This window comes from Pagrus pagrus, assembly GCF_965226575.1.
Source record: "Pagrus pagrus genome assembly, chromosome: 10".
In the NCBI taxonomy this organism is placed as follows: domain Eukaryota; kingdom Metazoa; phylum Chordata; class Actinopteri; order Spariformes; family Sparidae; genus Pagrus; species Pagrus pagrus.
The window spans coordinates 13092865-13118720 of record NC_140194.1 but is presented as its reverse complement, the minus strand read 5'-3'; the positions used below and the strand labels follow the sequence as shown (position 1 = coordinate 13118720).

The window sequence follows — 25856 nt, the reverse complement described above, 5'->3', positions numbered from 1 at the left end:
TGCTGGGAATGCATTTTAATATGTTTATTAATCAGTTTAAAGATTTGCAGCTTGCATCATATTAACTCACACGGCAAAGAAATAACTTAGAAAACAAAGTAGAGGTAAATAAGCTGGTTTGGTGCATTGTAAAACAGTTTGTCAGATATTGTAGTTTTACATGGTGCCACAAGAGGTCAGCCTTGGAAAGGTGCCATGCTACTCACAACTGGAAACATAATGAAATCACACCTGAGTTGTTAATGGCATTATGTTGAATTATGATATGAAGGGTTCTTCACAGTCCAACATTCCTTCATAAAGTCCAGAGATGACTGATGATGTTTTCATCACACGCCAGTCAGTCAATCAGATCCAAAGTCATCCACCTCGTTCACATCGTCCCTAATGAGAGGAGGGGATTTCTTCCTTCGCCTGTTGATTCAAAAAATTGTAATTATAAGAGATAGAGAACAACATGGTTTGATTTAGAAGAAACTCTAGAAGTGGCAGAAGGTGACTGGTCACCTCATATCGTTCCTCAGCGTGCTCAGTTGGCCGTGAAGCTGCTCGTTGGCTTCGATCTGCTCGTCCAGTTCTCTCTGCAGCTTCTTTTTAGCGTGTTCCAGACGCTCGATCTCCTCCTCCGCTTCATCCATCTGCCTCTTCGCCGTCTTCAGCCTCTGAGTCAGCTGCAGAGTTCACAGAAGTGGGATATTGAATCACGAGTCAAAGCTGCTGCTCCCAACTACAGGATGATAACTTTTTTCTTTGTGTCTAACCTGGTCTCTGTCGCTCTGCAGGTTGACGTGCTCCTCGTCCGCCTGCAGCTTCATCTCCTTCACTTTGCGCTCCAGCTTGCGGTTCACTTGTTGCAGGCTGTTGTTGTCTCTGAGGGCAGAAGCACCAAGAGATCACATCGCCGCTGCAGCTTCCTGTAACTCAACACCTTCCTAGCGTGTTTGGGACCAGAGATACTCTCACTTTTACAACCACAGGGAACTTGATATGAGTGGGTTCACCGCTCAAGTATCTGATGCGACCATTATCCAAAGTGTTGTCTTCATAGTGTTATCCTGCTAAATATAAGCTCTGTATACATCTATCAGCTACAAGGTAATTATTGCTCACCTCTCTTCTCCTTGCAGCCTTTCCTCCAGTTCCTGGATGCGGCTGCTAAGTTTGGAGACGAGTGAATCCTGGTTGGTTCTCTGAGATCCTTCCAGATGAGTCACTCGGCTCTTCAGGTCTTTATTCTGATGGAGGAAATTAAACAGTCATTACTGTTATTAATTAGGCAAACTTTAAAGGTGCCCTCGAGGCGTTTTCCGAGGAGTAGTAGTGCTATAAATGAATGTTTTAATGAGGGGCATTCCTGTTTTGTTTGTTTACATGCAAGAACATGAGGACACACATGCTTCAAGAAATAGAGCGTTGTACCAGAAAAGGCAGGGAAGAACAAAACTAGTAAACACGGATGTAAACAACGCAGGTCATTCAAGGATACAATAAATTCCTCTGGGCAGCTTTAAGTAGGTTTACGCAAACATTTAAATGGCATCACAGAGAAATGTGTAGGTGTCTATGTGTAGTAATATGAGGTCAGGGGTCAGCACCTGCCTCATGGGTCAGCAGGGCCTTTCTCAGGCCTGCAGTTATCAAGTTCAGAAAGGAGAAGTAAAAGAGGGAGCTGGCAGCTCAGAAAGCTGCTCCCAGACAGGCTAAAGGGGGCTAATATCACAGCTGACGTTACTATGAGGTAGTTAGTGTCAGTGAAAGAGCCACCACCACCAAGATGATGTTGATAATAGAGAAGACAATCTATGTTTATGTAGGAGAGAGAGAGCATGCTGACATGAGTAAAGCAGATTTGGGGAGTGCCCATTTACTGAACATTTACAGTGGCCCAGCCATTTCTGTGGGCAGGCCTGTTGGTCAGTACCTGTCTCAGGGGTCAGTACCTGTCTCAGTATCTATCTCAGGGGTCAGTACCTGTCTCAGGGGTCAGTACCTGTCTCTCCAGGCTCGTCTTGTCACACTCCAGGTCCTGCCTGGCTGCTCTCTCCTGCATCAGCTCGTTCCTCATCTGATCCATCTGTCAGACAACCAACAGAGAGAAGAACACAGTTTGAACATTCAGCAGTGGTGGAAAGTAACTAAGTACATTTACTCAAGCATCTTTTCATTTTATGCTCCTTATACATTTCAGAGAGAAATATTGTACTTTTTCACTCTCATTTCCCTGACAGCTGTAGAGAAAAGATTTAACCAGTGTTTTCCAAACTTTTCGTGTTATGACCTTTTACAAAAAAAGAGTGTGTGGTTGGAGCCTCTTGTCATGTTGCAGATATTTTCCCTCTAAGCTTTACAGACGGTTTCATTTAAACAACTTTTTAAGGGTTAGTGTTTCAGTGTGTATCACTGTGCTGTTAAAACTACAACATATCCAGCAGTGTGAACCTCTGGAGTTCAGAGCTCTTATAATGTTATAAGATTGCTATATAAAATATAGCATAACGTAAATGTTTATGTGGGCACTGAACCACTAATCAATTCTTTATGCCAATTTCTAACTATATAAATATGGGGTTGTACTTTCTATGTCTGCCTTCCATATTGACTGAAAACAGGGCCATCCTTATTAAAAGGGCACCGCCCGTTCAAAGGCACGATCAGGTTAAATGAAAAGTTTTCAGCTTAACTCCTAAACTCAGAGGAAATGCTGTCTGGTCTGAGCAGCCACATTGGATCTGAAGGCTCTCTCCTCTCTAATAACATCCAGAGGCCCAGAGAAGGGAGTGTGAATAGCTGCTCACAATAGTTAGCTGTTTTTTGTCTTTGCACTGCACCCAAAACAGTGTTTTGTGTCAATTAGTCTGCACCGCTTTGCTCCCACGAATGGTGGCCTACTTTACAGCCCCGCTGAGGATGTGAGGCTCTTATGGTGACATCAGAGATGAAGAAACATATATGATGGCGGAGCTGTTCAGTCATATTTCAGGGGAATGTGAACGTTGAGAAAGAAAAACAAAACTTGTTTCACAGCCGGGCTGGAAACAGCCAATCAGCAGCTTTCTGAGGAGAAATTTGAGCACTCAGCCCTAAATCTGTTTATGATGGAAACAGATGTAGGGTTGGGTGTTCAAACTTATGACAGGGAATAATTTATCTCCTCACCGTCTGGGAAATGTATGAACGTTACCAAACACAAAATGAGAGTTTGTGTAGAAGAAAAGCAAAGACAGTGAGAGAGTAAACCTGCCTGCGCTTTGGTTTTGTCTAATCGTTCCATCAGGCGGTCGGCACTGCCGCGCTCATCATTAAGATCTTCTTCTAGCTGACTGATACGTCCCTGAGAGGAGAGGAACACACGAGAAATGTGTCAGAACATCGTCAAGTCAATATATATTTCATTACTCTGTCGTGTTTACCAGTACAGAGGACATGATAATCTAAACCTTGAGGATGTGGTTAGAAAACAGACTCAGATTCTAAAAAACAATGAAGAATAATGCAGTAACACAAAGATAATAACCACAAATAGGTAAAGATTTTATGCATTCGTTCACTGCTGAGTGGGTGTGAGTGTTCGACACTGAAAAGAGTGAAAGAAGATTCCCGAGAACACCCAGACAGGTCTGATAACTTTGTACAGTAAACACCGGCTTCCTCGGTCGATACGCAGTGTCAACAGTGTGAATACTGGTGTCACTGTGTAATGTTTTGTCATCAGCAAGGCAAACAGTGCTGAGCTGTGAGATGTTTTGGCCACGGCTCTTTGCAGCGCCCTTATAGTTCACAGGAACAAGTGAGTGCAAACACTGGCCCCTGAACAAATAAACACCTCAAAACATGTGATAACCTGAGGTGTGTTCGACTGAGAGTGAGTTCACGTTCTAATTCAAAGCTCCCGATGATCATCAGTTTAGGATGGCAGCTTTTTAGTAAACATGTGTACAGTGTGTCATTATGTCAGAGAGCATCTGAACACATTATTATGGACTTCTGAAAGATTTTTATTTTTGAACTGTAATTAAAGGATGAGATCCACTGCGAGTTCAGAGATATTCAGGTCCGCTGACCTGACCTCCAACCTCATTATATGGACGTATAATGTCTTCTGTGACTCTCAATGGTGGTTTCCAAAGTCTGAGAGGTCAGCTGGAGCTTGGCGAGTACAAATCTATGAAACCTTGCATTGCAAACTGGGAATGGTCTGTCACAGACGGTCCAATGAGAGACAATAACTGTAATAGCTGTAATATAGGAAATTTAGGATCCAGTGATATCACCCTTTGGTTTGTGGATTACAGTTTTGATCTGACTGAGAACCCCAGAAGACGCCACAGTCGCAACTTGTCAGTCACGAGTGGGCCATAACATAAAGCATACCCTCCTTTATTGTGCATTTTACTATAAATGGGACCATGATTTACAAAATGAACATCACGTTGCATTGAAGAAGACTTGAAATAAACTCAGTAGACATAAACTCATTAGAAAACTGTTCACTGGGTGGGAAGGAAGGCCATTCTCTCATAAGCTTACATACGATCAGACTTCTTTCTGAAACCAGCAGAGTCGCCCTCTGCAGGCCATTAGAAAGAACCATCCATATTTTACACACAGTCAATGAGTTTGAATATCTCTGCTTCAGCATCAGTTTTAATTCTGTATCTTTTAAATCCATCTCTTGAAAGGACATTGATTGAATGTGGAAGAACAATACTAAACTGCTGGAGTACGACCTTCAGCTCCACAAGCTTCCCAAGTTAAGGTTTACCTCCATGAGTTTGACCTGCCGCTCTCTGTCTCCCACTGTGCTTGCGTTCCTCTCCTCCAGCTCCTCCACCTTCTGCTCCAGCTGCCGGCCCCTCTGAAGGGCCTCCTGCTGCTCCCTGTGACACCGGTGCAGATCCTCCTCCAGAGGAAGCAGCTGGACACAGAACAAACACACGCCGCGAGATAAGGTAACAGGCAACGATCAGTCAGACGTTATTAAACAAATGCAGAATTTATCGACTCTGAGATGACACTTTTATGTTTCTGTTTTATCTCACAGAAACATTTTTAAAACTCGTTTCAGCACAAGAAGAAAAACACTGAAACAAAGGGACATAACTCCTTTCCATCCTCGTGTCGACTTTTATTTTTTCGGTGACTAAGACAGTTGATCCCACATACTAATGAATCAGAAAGACAATGAGGACCACACCTCTTCCTGCAGCTTTTTGGCTGCCAGTCGGGATTTCTCCAGCTCTACTCCCTTTTCCTGCAGCTGTCTCCGCAGCTCGTCCAACTCCCTCTGACTCCTCTCTCTGGCCTCGTCGACCTGGTTCTGAAGTACATCTGTGGACGCCTCGCAATCCTCCATGACGCTATTCATCTGAGATACACAAAGAGCTTCTACGGTGAGATAAGTGGACCTCTTCAGGTGTAAGGAAATATGTCATAATTCATCTAATCCCAGTCTAAGAAACATCAGCTGTTTCTGCTGATCTCATGTGGCTTCAGGGTTGAGAAAACAGATTTTCAGGTCTCATTTGGCTTAAAAAGAATAAATGCAGAATTCACCCAAAGTCTCGTTCCACCCCTCACCTTCCTCTGTAGTTGCTCCACAGTCCTGTCCTGCAGCCTCCTCTCATCCTCCAGTTCAGTTTTTGCGTTCCACAGCTCCTCTATCTGTTTTCTCTCCTCCTTAAGCTTCTCCTTCAGGTCCCTGTGCTCATGATTTAGCTTGGACAGCTTACTCTGGAAACAAAACAAAGAAAAGGGGAGTCTGTGAGCTTCGATCAGGGCGAAAAAAGCGTCTCATGACTATATTTCGACGTTTCACAGAGGCATGAAACATAGGACGGTGCTGCTAAATGGTGAGCATCCACTTCTCTAAATATTCAGAGAAGCAGCTGTCAATCGGACACTAGACTTTACGAGTTTAAAGCTAACAGCGGCTTCGCTTTACCTGCACGTCCTCCAGGCGGGTGAGCAGCGACTGGTTGGACTGACACATCTCCTCCTCGTTCCTCCTCACGTCTTTCAGCGCCTCCTCAACCTGCTGCTTTTCCCTCTGTAGAGCAAGGAGAAAACAGGGATATACAGAGAAAATCAAAGACACATCAAGAAACAGATGAAGTAAATCAGATATTTGCTCCTGTTTCCCACCTCCAGCTGCTTTGCTCTCTGCTCCAGCAGTCTCTCTGTGGTTTTACACTCCTGGATGGCCTGACTCAGCTGATCCACCTTGTTGCTCTGCTCCTGCACCTTCTCTCTCAGCTTATCTCTCTCCTGGCTCAGCTCCCTCAGCTGCACCTTGGCGGCGCCTGTCTCCTCCTCTGCGTCGCCCCTCTCTTTACCCAGCAGAGCATTGTTCTGGAAGACAGGATGAAATAATGCACGATAAAAATGAGAGGCGGAAGAAAACAACAAGTTTTAGCTTTTGGGAATAAGAAACAGTAGAAATGGCACATTTCATCTCATATCGCTGTGTTGGTGGTTAATGTTGCTCCAGGATCGTCATTGCAAATGACCAATCAGGTTTCTGTAATTTCCTAGCTGTGTGACCTGGGAAAAAGGTGAAAGGGTCTATTACAACCCCAAACATGATATTTTCCTGAGCCTGACCAAACTGCAGCAGAAAACTGAGGGGAAAAAAATAAGTAAAAATAATAAGTCAGCTTGGTCTAAAAACCAGTAGAGCGCATACCTCTGTCAAGGTCCAACAGTTCCCTTTAATTCAATCAAACCTAATCCAAAATCAAACTCGACAGCCCTGTATTACTCTAAATTATAAACCACTCATACCTGCTTAACCAGAGTTTGAGCAAATCTAATTGGGTGTAAGATTTAAACATCTGTTAAGATATACTTCTTAAACTGTGAAAGATATGTTAACACCATTGGTAACTTTCTGAATCCTCATGATCTCAGCTGCACATTGTTTATGATTCATCTCACTCACAGATACTAGCCAAATGAAAATGGCTTCTGTTTTTTTTTGTTTTTTCTTTCATCAAAATCCATGCATGATTCCCTAAAAAATTACTCTGTCGCGCAATGTTAGTGAAAGTGAGAAAAAAATCCCCTGGACTTTATCCGGATCTGCACCAAATGTTAATGGTGTGGAAATCTGAAAACATAACCACCTTGGTGAAGGAAGTCAACAATAAAACAATAAGCTCCACATGAGTCATAAACACAGTCTCCTGGGTTGAAGTCATGTGCTTGACCCATTCAACTCGCTCCCTATGAGAACTTCTTTTGCATTTTGGTCAGATGTAAAGATTGTCCCGGAGTAACATGGATTATGATGTTGTAGAAACGACACCAACACAGCGATGTCCGATAAAACATAGAAATGTGTGTATTCTCTGTTACCTCTTTAGCCAGATCTAAGTCCCTGAGCAGCTTTTCAAGCTCATTTTCATATTCCTCCTTCAGGGCCGCCATGTAGCTATCATGAGTCTCCACCTCCTCTTTGAGCGCCCCCTTCAGGGCACTGAGCTCCCTCTCCCTGCGGTGCAGCACCTCCTCCTGCTCCTCCTTCACCTGTAGCACCTCCTGAAACTCCCCACGCAGCTGCACCATATCCTGACAAACATCCATCAAAACCCAGTGAAAGGAGCGTTACAGCTGCTGTTGATTTGTGAAGTGTGTCTTGTTCATGTGGTTTCATTTACCTTCAGAAGGACCTCTTTCTGTGTATTTATCACCTCGGCCTTCTTGGCTCGGTCCAGCTCATCGTGCATCTCCGAGAGCTGCAGCTGAAGGTCTTTCATCTCCGTCTTAGATCTGGCTCTCTCTGCCTTCATCTGATTCAGCCTGACAACATCGGAAAATATGCAGGAAAGACAGATAGATTTTGTCCATATTTTATATCAAAGAAAGAAGCCTGCTTTCAAGTTTTAGAAAGACGCTGGATGGGACTAGATAACAAAAAAGAATCTCCGCACACTTAATCCAAACGGTATGTGACTCTGTGCTCGGTCAAATGACTTTCATCAGATCATACATCACAGTTCACTTGAACGACCTCACAGCATGAGCAGAAGCTCAGTTAAAGAAAAGTGCAACATGGCATTGAGCTGAAGTTGAGCTTAGTTCTGCATTTCAAAACTATTTCATTTGCTGTCCATTGAAAACATTCAACTAAATTTTCTATTGTAATAATTTAAATGAATAGTTCAACATTTGGCGGTGTATGCTTATTTACTGAAAGGTGGGCAAAATCAATACCACTCTCACAACTGTACAATAAATATGAAGCTACAGCCAGCAGCCGGTTAGCTTAGCATTGACAAAGGCTGGACAGAGGGGGAAACAGCTAGCCTGGCTCTGTCCAAAGGTAACAAAACCCACCTAGCAGCACATCTAAAGCTCACTAATTCATACCTCATTTGTTGAATCCTGATAGAAACACGTGCTGACCTTGAAGCAACGACTTCAAGTAGCTGAGAAATAGCTTGCCAATACTAGGCTAGCAGTTCCTCCTGTTTCCAGTCTGTACGCTAAGCTAAGCTACTCGACTGTTTGCTCCAACTTCATATTTATGGTGTTCAGGCGGCAATTGATCTTCGGAAAAGAAAGAAACTTGAATCCTGAAAGTGCATGGTTGTATGTTTCTGTTTGGTAAGGAACATAGGTGTAAAATGTTTCCTTTCTTGATATTTTGTGACATTACTTTGTTTACTTATTAGACTAAATAGCGAACTAGCTGCTCGCTGAAACTACGGGGGCTATCGCCTTTTGAGGTACAAAGTCGGGGCTAGCTGGTTAGCATGCTAACTCAATAACGTTAGTTCATTTTTTAAAATGTTTTTAGCTAAAATTCTGGCTATATCTTACACATCACCCCCTTCGAGAGACAGGTAGTGTCAGACTATCTCTTTTCTCTTTTGCAGCCCTCTTTTAGGTATGATTTGCCTGTTTTTACACAGCACGGTTCTGATTGTAAACTTTGCTGAATGACGAGGAAGTCGGACCCTTACTCCTGTTTGGTAGACTGAAGGTCTGCCTCGATGTCTTTCAGTCTGTCCCTGAGTTTGAAGAGCTCTTCCTGACTTCTGGCCAACTCTTCCTGGAGTTTCTTCTTCTCCGTTCTGGCCTTTTCACAAGCTTTGGCCAGAGTCTTTTCATTCTGCACAACGCAACAACACAAAGGACCGTCATCAGTCACAGGAATAGGAAGTGAATGTTTTGGAGGTGAATCAGCAGGATGTGACTGCACTACACCTTCATCTCAGTTTCCAGTTGTTGCTTTAATTCAGACACTTCTTTCTCCAGCGCCGCCTGTTTCTCCTGCAAAAGCTTCACCTCAACTGCACAATCCTGGAGAAGCGGAGAAGGAGATGCCAAACAACACAGTATCATCATGGGTTTTAGAAAAAGTCATTAAAATATTGTTGAACAGGAACACTGGCAGACATCTCATCCCAACACACACACTCTCCTCCTCCACATTTCAGCAGACCTTGTTGACCTTTTCAAGCAGCTGGGTGACTTTCCTCTGAGTGGTGGAGTCGTCATCCGTCGTCCTGAGGAGAAAGAAGATATTTCACTAACACGCTGACAGTACAGAGAGTGCAAAGGCAAAGTCAAATTGAGTCAGCTCCTAAATAAAGACACAACAGAACAATTTGTGCTCCGGCACACTCTGGATCTTCAAACTTTCCGTGTGAAGGAATTATTTTATCAGTGGAAAAGAGTTCATTCTCGGCATTCCTGACTGTTGCCTGAGCTCACACAGCTGGAGCAGCACCTCCTTATCTGACTATGAACTACATGAACACAACCACAAGCTCATCACCAAAAGGTGGCTGGAGGTTAAAAAAACAAGAGAAAGACAGACAGTTCATTCATCAAGCTCCTTTAGGAGATAGCTCAGCATTTTGGAAATTGTTTGCTTTAGTTTGCTTTAGTGTTATGCATATTCAGCAAATGAAATTTAAAATGTTGATTTAGCTTAAGAGGTGCCGGTAGGTGGGCAAAAATGTTCACGAACGAGGTGATGTTTTAAGGTTCTCGTTCGCCGACTTCCTTCCTCACTCTCTTGACTTTCTCCTGGAAGTTATAGCGACCAAATGAAACCCACCGTTACCTTGAGTAAAATTACAGATTTTATTTCACTGTTTATTGTGTTGTTTAAAGTTGTAATAACGCATTGTTTAAATACTTTGAAATGTCTCTGTGTTTAAAAGGTCCAACACAACTGCAGGTGCCTTGCTTTCTCTGCTAAGCTAAGCTAACCAGCTGCTGGGTGGTATCAATCTTCTAATTTACCCTCAGCAAGAAGGCCGTATTTCCCAAAATGTCCTTTAACTGAAAGTGCTCAGTGTTGAGGGGCACTTACCCGTCCTTGAGGTAAGTAAACAGTATCTGTTTTGCTGTGTCTTCAGGTGGATCTACTGAGACTTCTTGCTGTCCTTTCAGAAGATCAGGAGTGACCTGGTTAGAGAACATACAGCCGATAAATACACTCTTTTAAGTTAAAACTGTGCCCCAGTGCAAATCTCATTACCTGCATGTCTCTTTCATCAGAGTCATCAGTCTGGTCACTACTAGAGATGGAGGGTTTTTCTGCTCTGTGAAGCAGTTTAACAGCATGTGGAGACATCGTCTCTTTTCCATTTTGTCCTCTAAGCAGTGTGCTGGGCTTGTTCTCCTCCCTCCTGCTCGCCAAAGAGACCTCTCCGCTGAGGAGTCTCGCCCTGGCTGACCCTGGAGGATATATCCCGCCTGGGGTCTCACCCCTGACGGCCTTCAGAGACGAGGCTCTGCTGGAGGAAGTGGACGAAGACGAGGAGTCTGAAGTTCGACTGCTGTCCGCGCTGCGTGACCTCCGACACTGCTCCGGATCCAACCTGTTCCTCGGGCCTCCCCTTCCCCTCCGTTGACTGTTGTTGAACTGGCTTATTAGCTTCCCTACAGATACGATGGAGTCTGAATCCACTGAGTTTGGGGACCTTGCAGGGAGGTGTCGACCTGAAGGAGGTGTCTTAGTCTGAGCCACCTCACTCTGATCTACCTCCAGGCTCTCCGCAGGCAGGGGGATCCTGGGTTTGTTCACATTAGGAGGAAGGTCAGTGTGTCCGGGTTGAGCAACTGAAGACGCTGGTGGAGCAACGACTCGGTTCAGGTTATTACTCTCAGGGTCATACGGTCTCAGAATCTCAGGGTGTTTCTGATAATGAAACACGGAGGAGGCTGCAGTCCTCTGTGACTCAGAGGGGGACTGCCTTTCATCCACAGACGTCCTCACCATGCCTGGATTGTATCCCGACTGGTGAGTGATGACAGAGATGTCCCTGTGGCTCTCCTGGCCAGAACTGTTCAGAACCACGTAGGGTTGACCTTTAATCCCTTGGACCGCGACTCTGACTCCAAAGAAGTTCTCCTGGTTGCTTCTGGGACTGTGCTGCTGCACGGTGCTCAGTCTGTGAGACTCCATCGGGACTGTGGAAACATAAACCGGTGTGTTAAAAAAGAGACTAAAGAAGACTGACTCCGCATGGGAACTGAGGACTGAGGCATCAGGTTGGTCAAGCTGAAGTTGGTGTTTACACAACATGGGAGTTGGGTCAGAGCCACACTGGGACAGAGCGACAGACAGCTCCTCACACAGCTGCACTCAGCCACTCAGCCGACGTAAAAGACGGAATAAATAGACACTGACAAGAGCCTGATATTGCTGTGCAATGAAAACAGCTCCTTCTGTGTGCTCATGACAGTGTACTATTGTACAGCCAAAGCTGAGCCAACTGCATGACGACTACGACTGACCGACCGAGGTCTCCGCGGTGTCGTCACCCACTTCATGGTGCAACACTCGAGGAAAATGATTGTCAACAAATGTGTTACTGTGAGGCTGAAACACAAGAACACAAGAGGTGTTGTGCAGCAGACAAAACGGTGTCTTCCTCAGAGCACCATCCTGAGAGCGGTCACTTTAACTGATAACACAGCAGATTGAAGCCTTATTTTTTTTATAAGGCTTTAACATCGTGGCTGTATTAAAGGGGCACTATGTAGTTTTGGAGAAGAAATTAAAACTCATAATTTTAACATTTACAATATTAATGATGTAATAATACAAACTCAGAAGTATGTATGTTTCCCATAACTGAATAAACCAGCTGTTCTCAGAGGAAAAATAAGGTCCCCAGAACACTGTTTGAAGCTACAAAGGTGGCAGGGTCCGCCAAATATAAACAAAGTAAAACAGCATGAAATTGTGTCGTCCTTTAAGGTCTGTTTGTTTATTCAGTTTATTCAGTCATGAAAACGAAGAGTTTGTTTATGTAGTTTGCTTAGGCATTCAAAAAAGTCAGTCGATAAAGATCTTTCTCTACTGATAAAACTTCTTCCTGAAACTACATAGTCATTAACAAATATAACTTTTGGGTTGCCAGGTTGCGGAAAATCCTCCAACATTACATTTTTCAGCGAAGCAAACTCTTAAATTGATCAATTTAACCACCAAAATCCATTTATTACCAACTTTATAAGTCATAAACATTTTCATTAATACTTCACAAAAGGTATTTGGTCGAAAAGTCAGTTTAAAGGGACAGTTCACCCCAAAATCAAAACATATTTTTCCTCTTACCTGTAGTGATATTTATCCATCTAGATTGTTTTGGTGTGAGTCACAGATTTGTTTTTTAGATGTCTGCCTTCTTTCTGATACAATGGACCTGAAGGCACTCGGCTTATAGTGCTCAGAGTGCCAAGAAAAATATGGTGCAGGATAAAGGACAAAAGTAATACCGCTGAGGAGCCGGCAGTGGTTATATCCTTGCTGAAGCCAGCTACTGATCTGGCCAATGATATGCCATGTAAATATCCCTGTCCCCCCATTACTTTGCATAAAATCGGACGCCTTGAAACCTGGCAACCCAAATTATTGCATTACTATGAAACAGGGAATGATAATTAACCTTTAATAACACAATTGATTACAGCTCTTAAATCCTCTACAGTGTGATTTATTGGAGAGTGAGAAAAGGTTTCTAGTCCTACAGGTTTCTTTTTGTTTTTTCATCACTCTTCTTTCTTTTCTTAACTTCACCAACACTTCACTAATGTGTAGCCTACAATTCAAGTTATCAATGAACTCCAGAGAGGAACAAGTTGCCTGTTTGCTGCGTATCTGAGCTCATCCGGTTGTTTTTTTTTTACTTCACCTCACCTACATTGTTCAACTTTCAACAAATAGTTTACAGTCTAGATTAAGCAACATGAACGCTGACAGGATACCCTCAGCCCCGGTGTAGTAGGCTGTTACAGGAGGAACGCAACATACCGAGAGATGAAGTGAAGGTGGGACAAAGTTTAAAAGTACGTTAAGGTCCCTGAAGTCAACACTGAGCGCCACAGATACACTACAAGTCGCTACAGAAGCAAATACCGTGTTTCTTACTTTAAGGAAACATTAGATATAAAGACATCGATCAGAGCTGAAACTTACCCGCTGTGTGTCCAGTCTGAGTGTTGAACAGAGTCCTCCACCTCCTGTGTCCGCTCACAGCGTCCTGCCTCCGCCCGGACACGATCTCTCAGCCGGAGAGGCGTTCACTGACTCCTCCGTGTCAGACATTCAAACCATATGACTGCTGCTGCTCCTCAGTGCTTCATATGATGGACTAATGTGAATTTATGGGAAACTAATAAGGATTACAACAATAAGTCCTTTAATCACAGTGTGATATTGTGATGTGAAGTGTCAGCAGGATGTAAAGACAGTCAGAGGGAGAAAGGAGTCTCTTGTTTTAATTGAGTAATGCTGTCACATATTTCTGGTTTCTAGTGGATTTCCCCTCTGTCCTGTCTACAGTCACGTTCATGCTTATTGTTCCTGGTAACGATTTTTCAAGGCAGAGGTGGAAAGTAACTAAGTACTTTTAGCCTACTCTGTTTTGAAATGAGCTAAAACTGCACAGAATTACATTTATTTTCAAAAAGAGAAATTCTGACTATTCCTATATAAACTCTACTCGCAGCTAAGAATTGTTCTTATCAAAAGTACTCAAGTAACCTTTACTTTAATTCTCTATGACACAACATTGTACTCATTAATTGTTAGTAATCTTTTCTTAATCTCCTCTATGAACACATGGTTTTCCTGTGATTTGTACTTGTTCTTTTAATCTACATGAGAAATAGTTACCTTTACATGACACAGGGCTACTTTTAACCAGTGATGAAATGTAGTACATTTACTCAAGTATTTTACTTAGTACAGTTTTGAGGTACTTGTACTTGACTTGAGTGTTTCCATTTTCTGTTACTTCCTTCCATCCTACTATACGTATGATAATATTTATGCACTAGTTTAAGTTTGACCTCCTTTCAGAAAGCAAACATCCAAAATACACATGTAGGTGTTTATTTTAGTGCGGATGTCAATTCTTGAAATGTATGCAAATGAACACAAATTTAATTAGGTGGCGTATTGTCTTAATGTAAATAATCAACAAGACACTTTTCATGACGGAGACATCTATTAGTTAAAGTTCTTTCCCACGTTCACCATTATTTGTCTAAAAATAAAAAATCTACATCTCTTTAAAGGTTGTTAGTCACAATTAGTTTTCTTTTTTTGATACGCTTGGGCTGATAAAAAAACAACAAAAACCTCCAAATTTCATTCGAGAAAGCCTCATTTACCACATTTAAACACCAAATTTTAGAAAACTTGTAATACAAAAAAAATATTGTGTTAACGTTAATAATTAACCTGGAAAGTTTCATCGTGCCAATTCACTTACAGTGTTTCCTAAACTTAAGAATGCAGGACTTTGTCTTCTTGTATTGAGTATATACAGCAGGTGTGTGCACTCTATCCCACTAAAATATATTACAGAAGAAACAGACTCAAACTATTTGAAAAAAAGACATTTATTGCTACATTATCATTTTGACACATGCCTGTAGGCTACTTCAAACTGTACACATACTGTACATGTTATGATAGGAGTATTTCTGATTATTATTCATTATTTGTTCAGCAGTGTGATATGCAAACAAGACATCAATTATTCTGTAATACTGGAATGCTCAGAGCATGAAATGTGGCTACGTCTAGTAAAACTGCACAAAAAGGGCTTTTTCTTGTGTAAAATCAGAGTGATAAAAGTAAATAGAGACATTATGAAATTCACAATATTTGTATAAAAGATAAGTTACATAAAAAGCTGAAATCTTCCATTAAAAACTTAAACATGCAAAGAGCTTCGACTACATCTGAAGAGCAACACTGAGAAGAAGAAGAGGGATCCTGTCCACCAGTGCAGTAACAGTGCTATAACACAAATCTGTAACAAATATACAAATAACAGATGATGTTAAAGAACATTCTCGGAGATCTGTTCATTCACAGAATGGTCAAACTCCTGCAACACACACTCTCACACAGCAGCTCACACACACACACACACACACACACACACACACACACACACACACACTACAGGACAAATGAAATCTGAACACACTAATGTGGGAATGTCAGTCCTCTGAGCTCGGTGGAAGTCACGAGTGTACTTGTTTAAATAGTGATACACTGTAAAAGTCAGTCAGGTTCTGCAGATGAAACCTTGTCGCTACTGTTCAGATATACTCAAACAGACAGATAATCAATAAATATACAAAATATGTACAAAACATCTGCAGCTTACAATGCATTTGTCTGTTACAAGTAAGTTTAGGCACAAAGTTAGAAGTCTGTTCGGGAAGCGAGGAGATGATTGTTCAACTGCATCACACTTTACAGACAGAGAGGTCGACCTCTCCGCAGGTCTGGTCCGAATTCAGAAGAAACGCTGGATGTCCAAAAACAGCTGGATGCTCCTGGGATGTTCTTCACTCAACATCTGGAGGACAAAGACACAGTGGCGTCAGAGATAATGGAAAAATAAGACCTTTAATGTAAATATTATTAATGCATTAAAAACAAATGTGCAGGTTAATGTTACGTACCTGATTCTACGTCTGATGAAGTCACTATCAGATGCTCAGAGGTGGCCCATGGGGTTTGCTGGGTCTGTCATACTGGGATGGAAAGCGAGGTGCATGGACTGCGGATCCGTCATGACTGCAGACGCCTTCTCCTCCTCTCTCCTCCGCAGACATGCTGCCTTCGGGTTCAGGTTCCTCTCTGCGGGATTCAACAAACAATAGGTTAGTATTTGACTAAATAAAGAAACTGAAGACGTCTGGTAGTACACGGATGATATTCATTTCCATCTCATGTGAATATCAGATTCAGACATTTCAGTTCTGAGGAAACTGCAGGAAAATATCTCATGTAATGAGCACATCACATTAATTTAGCATCTTTCAGCCTTTTCTTTTGATTTTATGGTTCACAACTTTAATGTTTCAGCTAAAGATAAACATCACACTCACATTACAATTTTATGACCTGATTTTCATATCTTGGGGTGAAGTGGTTGGTGGTGGAGTTTATGCTTAAAACCAGGTATTTTAAGCATAAACATGACCTACTCCTAACCCTAACCAAGTGTTTTTTGTGCCTGAACCTAACTAGACTGTAGGCACAACGTTGTCACATAACATAAAATTGAAAATTTAACCTAAAGACAAGTTGCAACATATCTGTGGTTTGTAGAAACCTACACTTCAAGTTTATATGAAGTTTCATGTTCGTCAGGACATAATATTTTGTGAAATGATGCATTTGTTCGTACAAAAAACATCTGTTTTCATTCCTTTAGGAGTGATTGTATCTGATAATAATAATAATAATAATAATAATAATAGGTAGAGTAGAGTACACTAGAGTAGTGATGACTGACCTCTGACTTGTTGTTCCAGGCTGAGGATCACTGCCACCGCCTGGTGCAGCACCAGCAGCTTGGTCTGAGGCTTCTCACTCTTCAGGTGCAGCTGACACATGTGACCCAGCTCCTTGAAAGCCTCGTTGATGTCCCGCACACGCAGACGTTCACGGGCGTTGTTGGCCATCCTCCTCTCACGCTCACGTTCGGCCTTCTGCTCCGGGCTCAGATCTTCATCCTCGTGGATGCTAAAACATCAACAAGGTATGACAAAACATAATTATTGGCTGCATCTCTAAAAATGACAGATTTATGTTGCTTAAACTGACACATGGATCTGGCTGAAAGCTTCAGCGGATCTCTCAGACGATAACTGTGTTGAGTTACACTGTGTTCCTCTGCCCTCTGCTGGCCACTCAGCCGACATCATGTTATTAGGTCATTTGATATGTCCTCATTTGTTCTCTGAAACATTACACAGTGCACTGACTACAAGTTACTGTGATCAGGTGCACATTTATTAATTATGAATCCATAAAAGTAAATACAAATAAATCTCAGTCAATAACCAGCGATTACGAAAAGAGATGCACTTTTACAGAAACATAAAAATGTCCAGTGGTCAAATTGCTGCTGGAGGGTCTTCCACAAACTCCAACATCAATATCTCTCAACTAGATTATAGATCTAGATAAAGAGAAAACATACAGCGGAGCATCAGAGCTGATGTCATGAAGAGGTCTGTCCTAAAGTGACCGCTGAGGCCACAGACATCAGGACATGCACCCTTATTAAAGCTGCAATTAATGCTCTTTTTCATTGTTGATTAATTTCTTGATTAGTCGATTAGTTCTTTGGTCTATAAAACGGTGAAAAATGCAGATCAGTGTTTCCCAAAGCCAAAGATGAAGTCCTCAAATGTCTTGCTTTGTCCACAACCCAAATATATTCAGTTTACTGTCACAGAGGACAAAAGAAACCAGAAAATATTCACATTTAAGAAGCTGGAATCAGAGAAATACGACCCCAATTTTTTTTCTTTGAAAATGACTCAAACCAATTAATCAATTAATAGAATCATATTTAAATAATTATTATATCTCTAACCTTAATTCAGATTCATTTTCAAGATGATGGCCTTTGTAGATCTACATTTTAATGAGTCTGATGTCACAAATAGAGCTGCAACAATTTGTTGATTAATCGATAGCCTAGTTGATCAACAGAAACTTAATTTTTTACTCTTAATTGTTGCAAACACTATTTGTTTCCAGCTTCACAAATGTGATGATCAGCTACTTTTCTCTGTTTTATTATTTGTAATTTGAACATCTTTGGTTTTTGGACCATTGGTTGAACAAACAAGAGCCAGTTCATACATAATGTTGATTTATGTACAGTTCTGAGGAAACTTTACTTTGCTTGAGTATTTACATTTTTTTGCTACTTTATACTTCTACTCCACTACATTCTGGAGGCAAGTACTCCCCCACTGTACCCACTTCAGTTTCTAGTTACTGTGCAGATTACATGCTGCATCATAGCCAAAGTACCATATTTTAAAATCTATTTATTTTATCAGTATTTGGATAAAAAAAAAAAAAATTCCAATATCAGAAAGTATATAAAGTATAATCAGTGTATACATACATGTAAATATATGTGTAATTACTTTTAATTGTACTTTTGATATTAAACTACATTTAATATTGCTACTTTAAGACTCAAGTACTAAGTAACATTTACTTTCACCAAAGTAATTTAACACGATATCTCTACTTTTACTCAAGAATGACTTATGGGTACTTTTTACAGCACTGCCCACTGATGTCTTTACTGTCCTGACAGCGCCCCTTTTATTCCTTCTTTAATTCACTGCAACTTAATGCAACATGAAGAAGAAATACGAGGCAGAGCTAAATAGGCTGGCCTGGACACAGCTGTCCGTCACAGCAGGGGGTCTGACAGCGTTTTAAATTAGGGAAACCGAACAGAAAGAAAGCTCTAATAATTGCTTTTCAGTGAGTGACTTTTATTTTGAAGTCTGTTCTGTTCATTTATTCTTTTTATTGCAGGTTATTAATCACACCAGAAACATGTCAGCCCAATGAGGCCGGGACAGTTTTTATTTTTCATACTTAGTGGAAACAGGGACGTGGGCCTGTTTACCTGTTCTCTCCGCTGTTCTCTCCGTGCGTTTTGAATTCACCCTCCTCATCTGATCTCTGGCTGTCAGAGCTGTGACTGTGATTGGTGTGAATCATCTCCTCCCTATCGCCGCTCTCCATCTTCAGATCCAGATTACCCTGAACTCCCAGGCCTCCTGTAGGGAGATCACACACACACAGCAAACGTTAAAACTGTGACATCTCGTCAGTCCTGATAGTTCAAAGGGTCAAAAGTGCAGATTAAGGAGGTGAAATATATGCAGCGGCGGACAGATGAGAGGAAGAACTCGCCTCTGCCTCCAGCTTGCATGGGCTGCAGCGTGGCCCTCTGTCTGGCTGGGTACGGGTGGCCATTTTGTGTGCGGCTCTGGAAGGCTGAGTGGTTGTTGTTCATATTGACAGCCTCAACCTTTATGACACACACATACAAAAAAAAAAATGAGATCATGTGTTCACAAGACAGCGAGCCTGGCTTAGTTGTATACATTATACAACTCTTAGATCCAACCAGTGGGAAATAAGTCACAAACCAAACATCTGCCCTCTCGGGTAGATCTCTCGCTCTACAGAATTAATTTAATCTCAGACAATCTTAATCCTTCCCTTAAAACTACTATACACTCCCTAAACATACCACTAATTCTCTTTAGGAATGATTCACGTCTAACAGACACATCGTTTGGAAAAATAAAAGTGAGAGAATTTAATACCCCCCTCCCCCAAAGGATTAGACTAAAAACCCCTTTTCCCTGCATATACTTCCACTCCAGCTGGGCCAAAATCCCCCGGTCTGCTGGAAGGGAAACATGCTGGGGATGGGAGTGCACGATGCAGCCGTCCCCCATCACCCCACTGTGGAATTAGAGTCGGCACATACTGTACGCTCTCCATACAAGGGCGACGTGCTTTCCCATTGTGCTCAGTTTCCTATTTAAAGGACAACAACCTTTACATGAGGAAAACATGCAGTCATAATGACGGAAAATTCCTGAAACTGAATACCAGCTCACACACACACACACACACGTCACATGGTATTTTCACACATGCTACCCTGTCCTTCATTAAATACTTCAAAGAAATGGTTGTTAACCATGGCTGGAGTGTGACAGGTGAGCGGCAGAGTGCTGGCAGATCCCGGGTGGCCGTGGTGGTTCTGGTTCAGCAGGCCGTGGATGTCAGTTGGCAGACCGGCTGTGGGGCCCACGGCGTGGTTCCTCAGGACGTGGATCACATCGTCCAGTCTGTCCAGTCGGTCCTCCACCTGAGACTGCAAACACCAACAGACAAAAAGTTAAAATTGGTGCACGTCACGGGAGTTGTTGTCTTTTTAAAGTATTATGCACATTACGTTTGCTGTCCTAACTCTCTGAGTCTCTTCCGGAAGTTATAGCGACAGGTGACCAAATGAATCGCAGCATTATCTTCAGTAAAGATACAGATTTCTCTGGGTTTGAACATTGTTGGAAACATTTGGGATAATGTTTGTGCACAACCCTTCAAAAAACAGGTATAGTGATTTTAAGATGTTTTAATACAGAAATGTTACATATTATATCCATTATATCTTTAAATAATGCATTTAAAAAGGGACATTTTGTTTTACGAATTGCAGCTTTAAAAATTCTTCTTTCAAAAAAACTGCATTTTTTTTTAGCTCAGTTTTGACAAACCAATCACAATTACATTATGCTAAGCTACGCTAACAGCTGCTGGCTGTAGCTGTATGTTTACAGGACAAACATGAATGAGACCAACTTCTTAACTAACTGTCTAATAAGCTTGTTTCCAAACATATCAGACTATTCCTATTGATGTTTCCCCTCATTTGGAGCCGTTTACAGGTTGTTTGTTTTTTTGAATATACTTTCTATGGATTTATATAATATACATTGGGATATTTAATATTGAATATATTCTACTTTTTCTTCCTTATTATATTTGCTACTGCCGGCTGTAGTGAGTCTAATTTATCATTTATTTAGATAACCGTCCATAAATCCATTATCTCTATCCGACTAACTTCAGGCATGTGATCAAACGAGGTCTTTACCAGTGATATAAGTGAAGACTCATAGTGTGGTGAGACTGGTGCCTGAGCTGAACTCCGGGGCCACATGTTGGTACCTGAGTGAAGAAAAATAATATTAGTCCATGAAGGACTTGGAAAATACAGAATGCAAATAAAAATCACTCTGACATGTAACTTCATTTCACCTGCAGGCTCAGTTGCGTTTGGCAGCGGGGACGGAGACCTCACCGGTGTGGACGAACTGGAGGGGAAGCTGCTGCTGGTGTGATCGGGGGAGTAAATCTGGTGGCAGACATGGAAAGAGGGGAGGAGGGGCATGAGTGGGAGCAGGACATGGATCATTTTAAAAGCACAACTTGTCATTTCTGCGTAAGGTTTTACAGCCGCTGCCACAGCCTTTGGAGCAGGGCTCGTAACCTGAACTAAACTCATCAATTCTGGTCATTTTACTAGTCAGCAGCAGCCAATAAAAAAAAGTCCAGCAGCACTTTGTTATTATGCACTAGTCTGTTACTGCCAGGGGCGAACAACTATTTTCCTTTTGCATTATAGCTCTGGGGCTCTCAGGGCGTGGTTTTATGCTCTGGTCTGACTGTTTGAACATAGCACGGCATAGATGAGCCGGTCTAATGGGATTAAGGTGGTGCATACTTACAGAGGCCAGAGCTTTGCCCAAGGTATCGCCTGTCTGTGATCCTCCTGACACATTTCTGTGGCTCCCTGAGACTGAAGGAAAAACACCAGTTGTAAAATATGACAACAAAAAACAGACAAATATGATCTAAAATAAACAGTGATGATTAGTCTTTCCATGTCCTCACCTGTTGAATTCTCTGAGGTGTTGATCGACGGAGTGCGCGGTGCTGAGTTGTTTCGGTGAAAAGTGGACATGGGTGGCAGGCCCCTGTTCATATCAGCAGCCATCGCTGAGTGTGGGGAGTAGTCCTGCACAGTAAATAAACACACATTTAATCCACAGGGGTTCAAAACTGCTGTGCTGTCAAAATCCAAGGTCTTGGAGGTAAATCTCACCAGGTGACTGTGTGGCGGCGGCAGGTTGCTGTAGCTCCCCGGCTGTGTTTGGTGGGTTGTGGCTGCTCCCAACGCACCTTCATAGCCCTGCTGGTTCAGCCCGTTTACAGCATTCCAGATGTCGGGAGAATTGCTGGTCCCCTCTAAAATGGATTTAACGATATGTTATAGCCTGCACTGGAACAGCATCTCAAGCAGCCTGTCATGTCATTAAGCTCTACGGCGGTCTATGTGGAAACAATAAAGCCCTATCACTCCGTCACTGGCTGGGCGATGTTAATTCATACATAACTGATGTGACAACCCTTATGTGAGGAGGAATGCACAGTTTTTGAAGGCTTATTAAAGGACTAGTGTGTAGGATTTAGTGGCATCTAGTGGTGAGGTTGCAGATTGCAACCAACTGAATACCCCTCTCCTCACCCTCCCCTTCCCAGCATGCAGGAGACGCTACAGTGACTGCTAAAAATCTTGAGGCACGCTCTTTAGAGTCAGTATTTGGTTTGTCCATTCTTGGCTACAGTAGAAACATGGCAGTGCAACATGGCAGACTCTGTGTAAGAGGGAGTTCCCTCTATAGATATAAAGGTTCATTATCAGGTAATTAAAACACAAGTGTCAGGTGATTATGTACTAATGAAAACATAATTATGAATATATAATTACATTTTTTGCCAATAGATTCCCTAAATCCTACACACTGAGCCTTTAAACCATTATTAATCAGCAAATTAAAGTCTTTTATTTTAATGTAATCTTTTAATAACTTTGGTGATCCTTCTTTGGTTTCCTACCAAATTTCTCCAAAACTGACGGCATTCCCATCAGCCTCAGTTGAACTAATTAGCCAGTGTCAGCATGCTAACACACTAAACTAAGATGGTTAAACCTGCTAAACATCAAGCGTGTTCACCTTGTAAAAGATATTCTGTATCTCAATGGGAATGTGACTGGTAAAGTGAAGGAGAAATAAAATACAAATAACATAAAATAATACACTGCGAAAAGGGCAACGCAGCTGATCTGAGTTAATTTCCCATTTAGACATCTAATCAGGCGAAGCAGCTCATTTGTGTTCTGATCCGGGTAAATTTTTTGGTTGGACTTGAACTTGATGGCTGTTTTTTTTTTTTTATACCATCAAAGGGACGACGGGTGTGAAACCAATGCAAAATGTTCTCATTAAAGTGATTTCCACCCTATGGCGATAGATGTTCATTTTAGATTATTTGAGCTCACCAAAGAAGGTGCTTGCAAAGACATTGCTGGGGGCCTTGATGGACGGATGTGGAGATGAGTTCTGGTTGATGTCGTCATTAGTGGGAGACTGCCCATAAACCTAAAGAGAAGAAACAACTTTGAACCAAAACATAATGAACACATGCAATGATTTTTCCATGCGCCTGTATCACTCGGACCAATCTTACTGACACAAGCGTGAATACTGCGAGCGCGAGCTGAAGCAACAGTATTACGAAAACAAAGCAGAGAGCTGATGCACACTTAGAGCTATTGCGATAATCCATAAGCTGCAGATCCATGCACCTCCTCATCCGGATTTAGGAACCATTCACCATGAGAAATCCCTGCTCTAATCGTGATCAGGTTCGGCTGGCTTCAGAAGACTGGAATACAATTTCCAAATAAAATTGAATTACAGGCCTTCTCATACTTTGTCCTCAGAGAGAAACCCAACAGAGAGCTGAGTCTCGGGCTAATGATCCCCTCCTGTAGTGAACAAAATATAGTAAATAGAAAACAGATTTAACATTAAACTTAAGATACCTTTGGTTCTTTTTTTTTTTTTTAAGTGTAAAGCTCAAGGCTGGAAACTGCACATATGCACACAAAACACACCAACACATGCTCGCTCACTCAAACACACCAAGAGGTCTGGGCTGCACCTGCACATCCCTCGATTGCTTTGATGTGCCCCAGGAAATGAAAATAAACCTCCCTGCGCAGCATCAATGGGGTGTCAGTTACCCGGACGACAAGTTCTGTAAAGCAGGCTATTAAAGACTCTCTTGAGTACGCTCACACACACACACACACACACACGCACGCACTTAAGTACATACACACACACGCAGCCATGACCCTGGCTGGCATGAGTCCCATGGTGATTGTGGGCTAGGCCAAACAGAGGAGCCCCTGCCGACACTGGGCCCGTCTGAGCCGCCATGGGCAGCATATGGCGGAGGATAAAGCCAATTGTCCTCCTTACCATCAGCATAGCAGGCGACCCGTTAATAATGGTCACACCCCCGCCCCAGCACGCCCTCTCTGGCCCCCACTGGAGAGGGGCCGTCACCATGGCATCCTCTTTTAGCATAGCATTGATTTAAGAACCATCAATCATGGCATCACACACGATAAGGGCAAATAAAAACTGAAAGAGAATTCAAACACTATAAAATCTTCATCTTTGCCTGAAATAATCGAGCTCTTTTTCACAATCTACTACCCCCCGTGCTTAAGTTATTTTACTCTAAAACTATGCACAAAAAGAACAAACATCCGTACTGTTTCCCTATTGTAAACACACACAGCATTATCATGCCAGATGAGTGAAATATCAACTTGCTATTCAGGACCTATGCTGTGCTCCACCATGGCCAACTCCAGCCACATGCAACCAATTTTCTGCCTCTGTGATCCACGATGTCTGGATATGGTTAGTCTCACAGAGATCAAAGCTGCCTTTGATAATGGCTGCAGTGGTGGAGGGACTGCTCCAACATAGCGGGGTTAAATCAAATAGAAATAACAGCAATCTGCTTCATGTCAAGATGTTTGCTGCTGCGAGGCTTGACTACATGGTGCTTGACAGGAAGTCTCACCGGTGCATTTTAAGCATGGGTTTGTCAACATGAAACCACAAGTGAGTGAGCTGTTGGAGTGGTAACTAACTGAATGTTTGCATTAATTTAGGTGCTTTACATGGTGTGTGATTTGTGGCTAATTGTGATTTTTATTGTGTGATATTCTCATGCGAACTTGGTTTTAATTTTGGATTTTAATGGGGAACCAAATTAACAAATATACCAAGGGATGAACAGGAAACACTCAGAGATTTTTAACTTGTAAGGTGACACAAACTCTTAGTTTTTTGCATGAGACAACTCAAGTTGCAACCTTGTGAGGAAGGATAAGCTTCATATCAGTCACACATTCATCACAAACTACAGACATGAACTCTCGAAAACAAAAAAAACAAACCTCCTCTCACCTTCTGTTTCACACTCACACATGCAAACCAGCCAGATGAAACAACCTTACATCCCAACAAATGTGTGCAGAGCATCAACTCTAAAATATCTCACCAAATATTTAATTATAACACTCTTAACTTTTATACAGGCTGCATGAAATCTTGCATACTTTCATTTTGAAATCACAGACAAAGCTGGAAACTTCATTATGTGAGTCAACAAACAATCAGAACATCTCTGAAGACAATCCAAGAGTGCAACAGCATCCTCACCAAACACACTCACAGTGCCATGCATCCTCTGGGAAAATCAAAGAGAAAAAATAAACAGAAAGAAAATGTACTCACTGGTTTCATGTTGTAGCAATACATCAATGAGTTGTTGCCTGTGCCGGACACAGGATGAGCACAGTACATAACTCTGTCTGGTTCAGTGCAAGACTCCAAGCTCAAGATACAGTCCACACACAGCTCGCCTCTTCGTGTCTCTACTCATGTGTATGTAGTCCACATGCACTCCTTCCCCTAACCTACCCCTGCTGGTCATGCAGCTACCCGCAGACAACTTATGCAAATAAGGGCTGGACCATTCCAGAGAGCAGAGAGGGGTGGCCAAGGGTTGATGCTATTACTGTACT

At 42.2% G+C, this 25856-nt stretch overlaps 2 protein-coding genes across 5 annotated transcripts; both read right to left on the bottom strand.

Moving 5' to 3' along the window:
* Positions 1–9: 9 nt before the first annotated feature.
* LOC311264520 (cingulin-like protein 1) lies at positions 10–13518 on the bottom strand. Of its 4 annotated transcripts, none has more exons than XM_084365436.1 (19): positions 13442–13518; positions 10493–11427; positions 10325–10419; positions 9446–9509; positions 9208–9303; positions 8964–9112; positions 7656–7797; positions 7354–7566; positions 6142–6348; positions 5942–6046; positions 5578–5730; positions 5195–5365; positions 4763–4915; positions 3242–3331; positions 1991–2074; positions 1111–1235; positions 762–870; positions 508–671; positions 10–414 (listed from the first exon to the last, which is right to left on the bottom strand). In XM_084365436.1, the coding sequence occupies exons 2-19, from the start codon at positions 11420–11422 to the stop codon at positions 345–347; spliced, it is 3120 nt and encodes a 1039-aa protein (XP_084221562.1). In that variant the 5' UTR covers positions 11423–11427; positions 13442–13518; the 3' UTR covers positions 10–344. The 4 variants fall into 4 exon arrangements, with proteins under 4 accessions (XP_084221562.1, XP_084221564.1, XP_084221565.1 ...); XM_084365438.1 differs by having other exon boundaries at positions 9455–9509; XM_084365439.1 differs by having other exon boundaries at positions 10325–10392.
* A 1335-nt stretch (positions 13519–14853) lies between these two features.
* LOC311263850 (transcription factor 12-like) lies at positions 14854–25723 on the bottom strand. Its single transcript, XM_084364187.1, has 13 exons — positions 25567–25723; positions 23244–23343; positions 22005–22147; positions 21794–21917; positions 21628–21698; positions 21158–21254; positions 20994–21067; positions 20034–20210; positions 19232–19349; positions 18942–19095; positions 16791–17020; positions 15952–16129; positions 14854–15845 (listed from the first exon to the last, which is right to left on the bottom strand). The coding sequence occupies exons 1-12, from the start codon at positions 25633–25635 to the stop codon at positions 15987–15989; spliced, it is 1500 nt and encodes a 499-aa protein (XP_084220313.1). The 5' UTR covers positions 25636–25723; the 3' UTR covers positions 14854–15845; positions 15952–15986.
* Between the last annotated feature and the right edge of the window lie 133 nt (positions 25724–25856).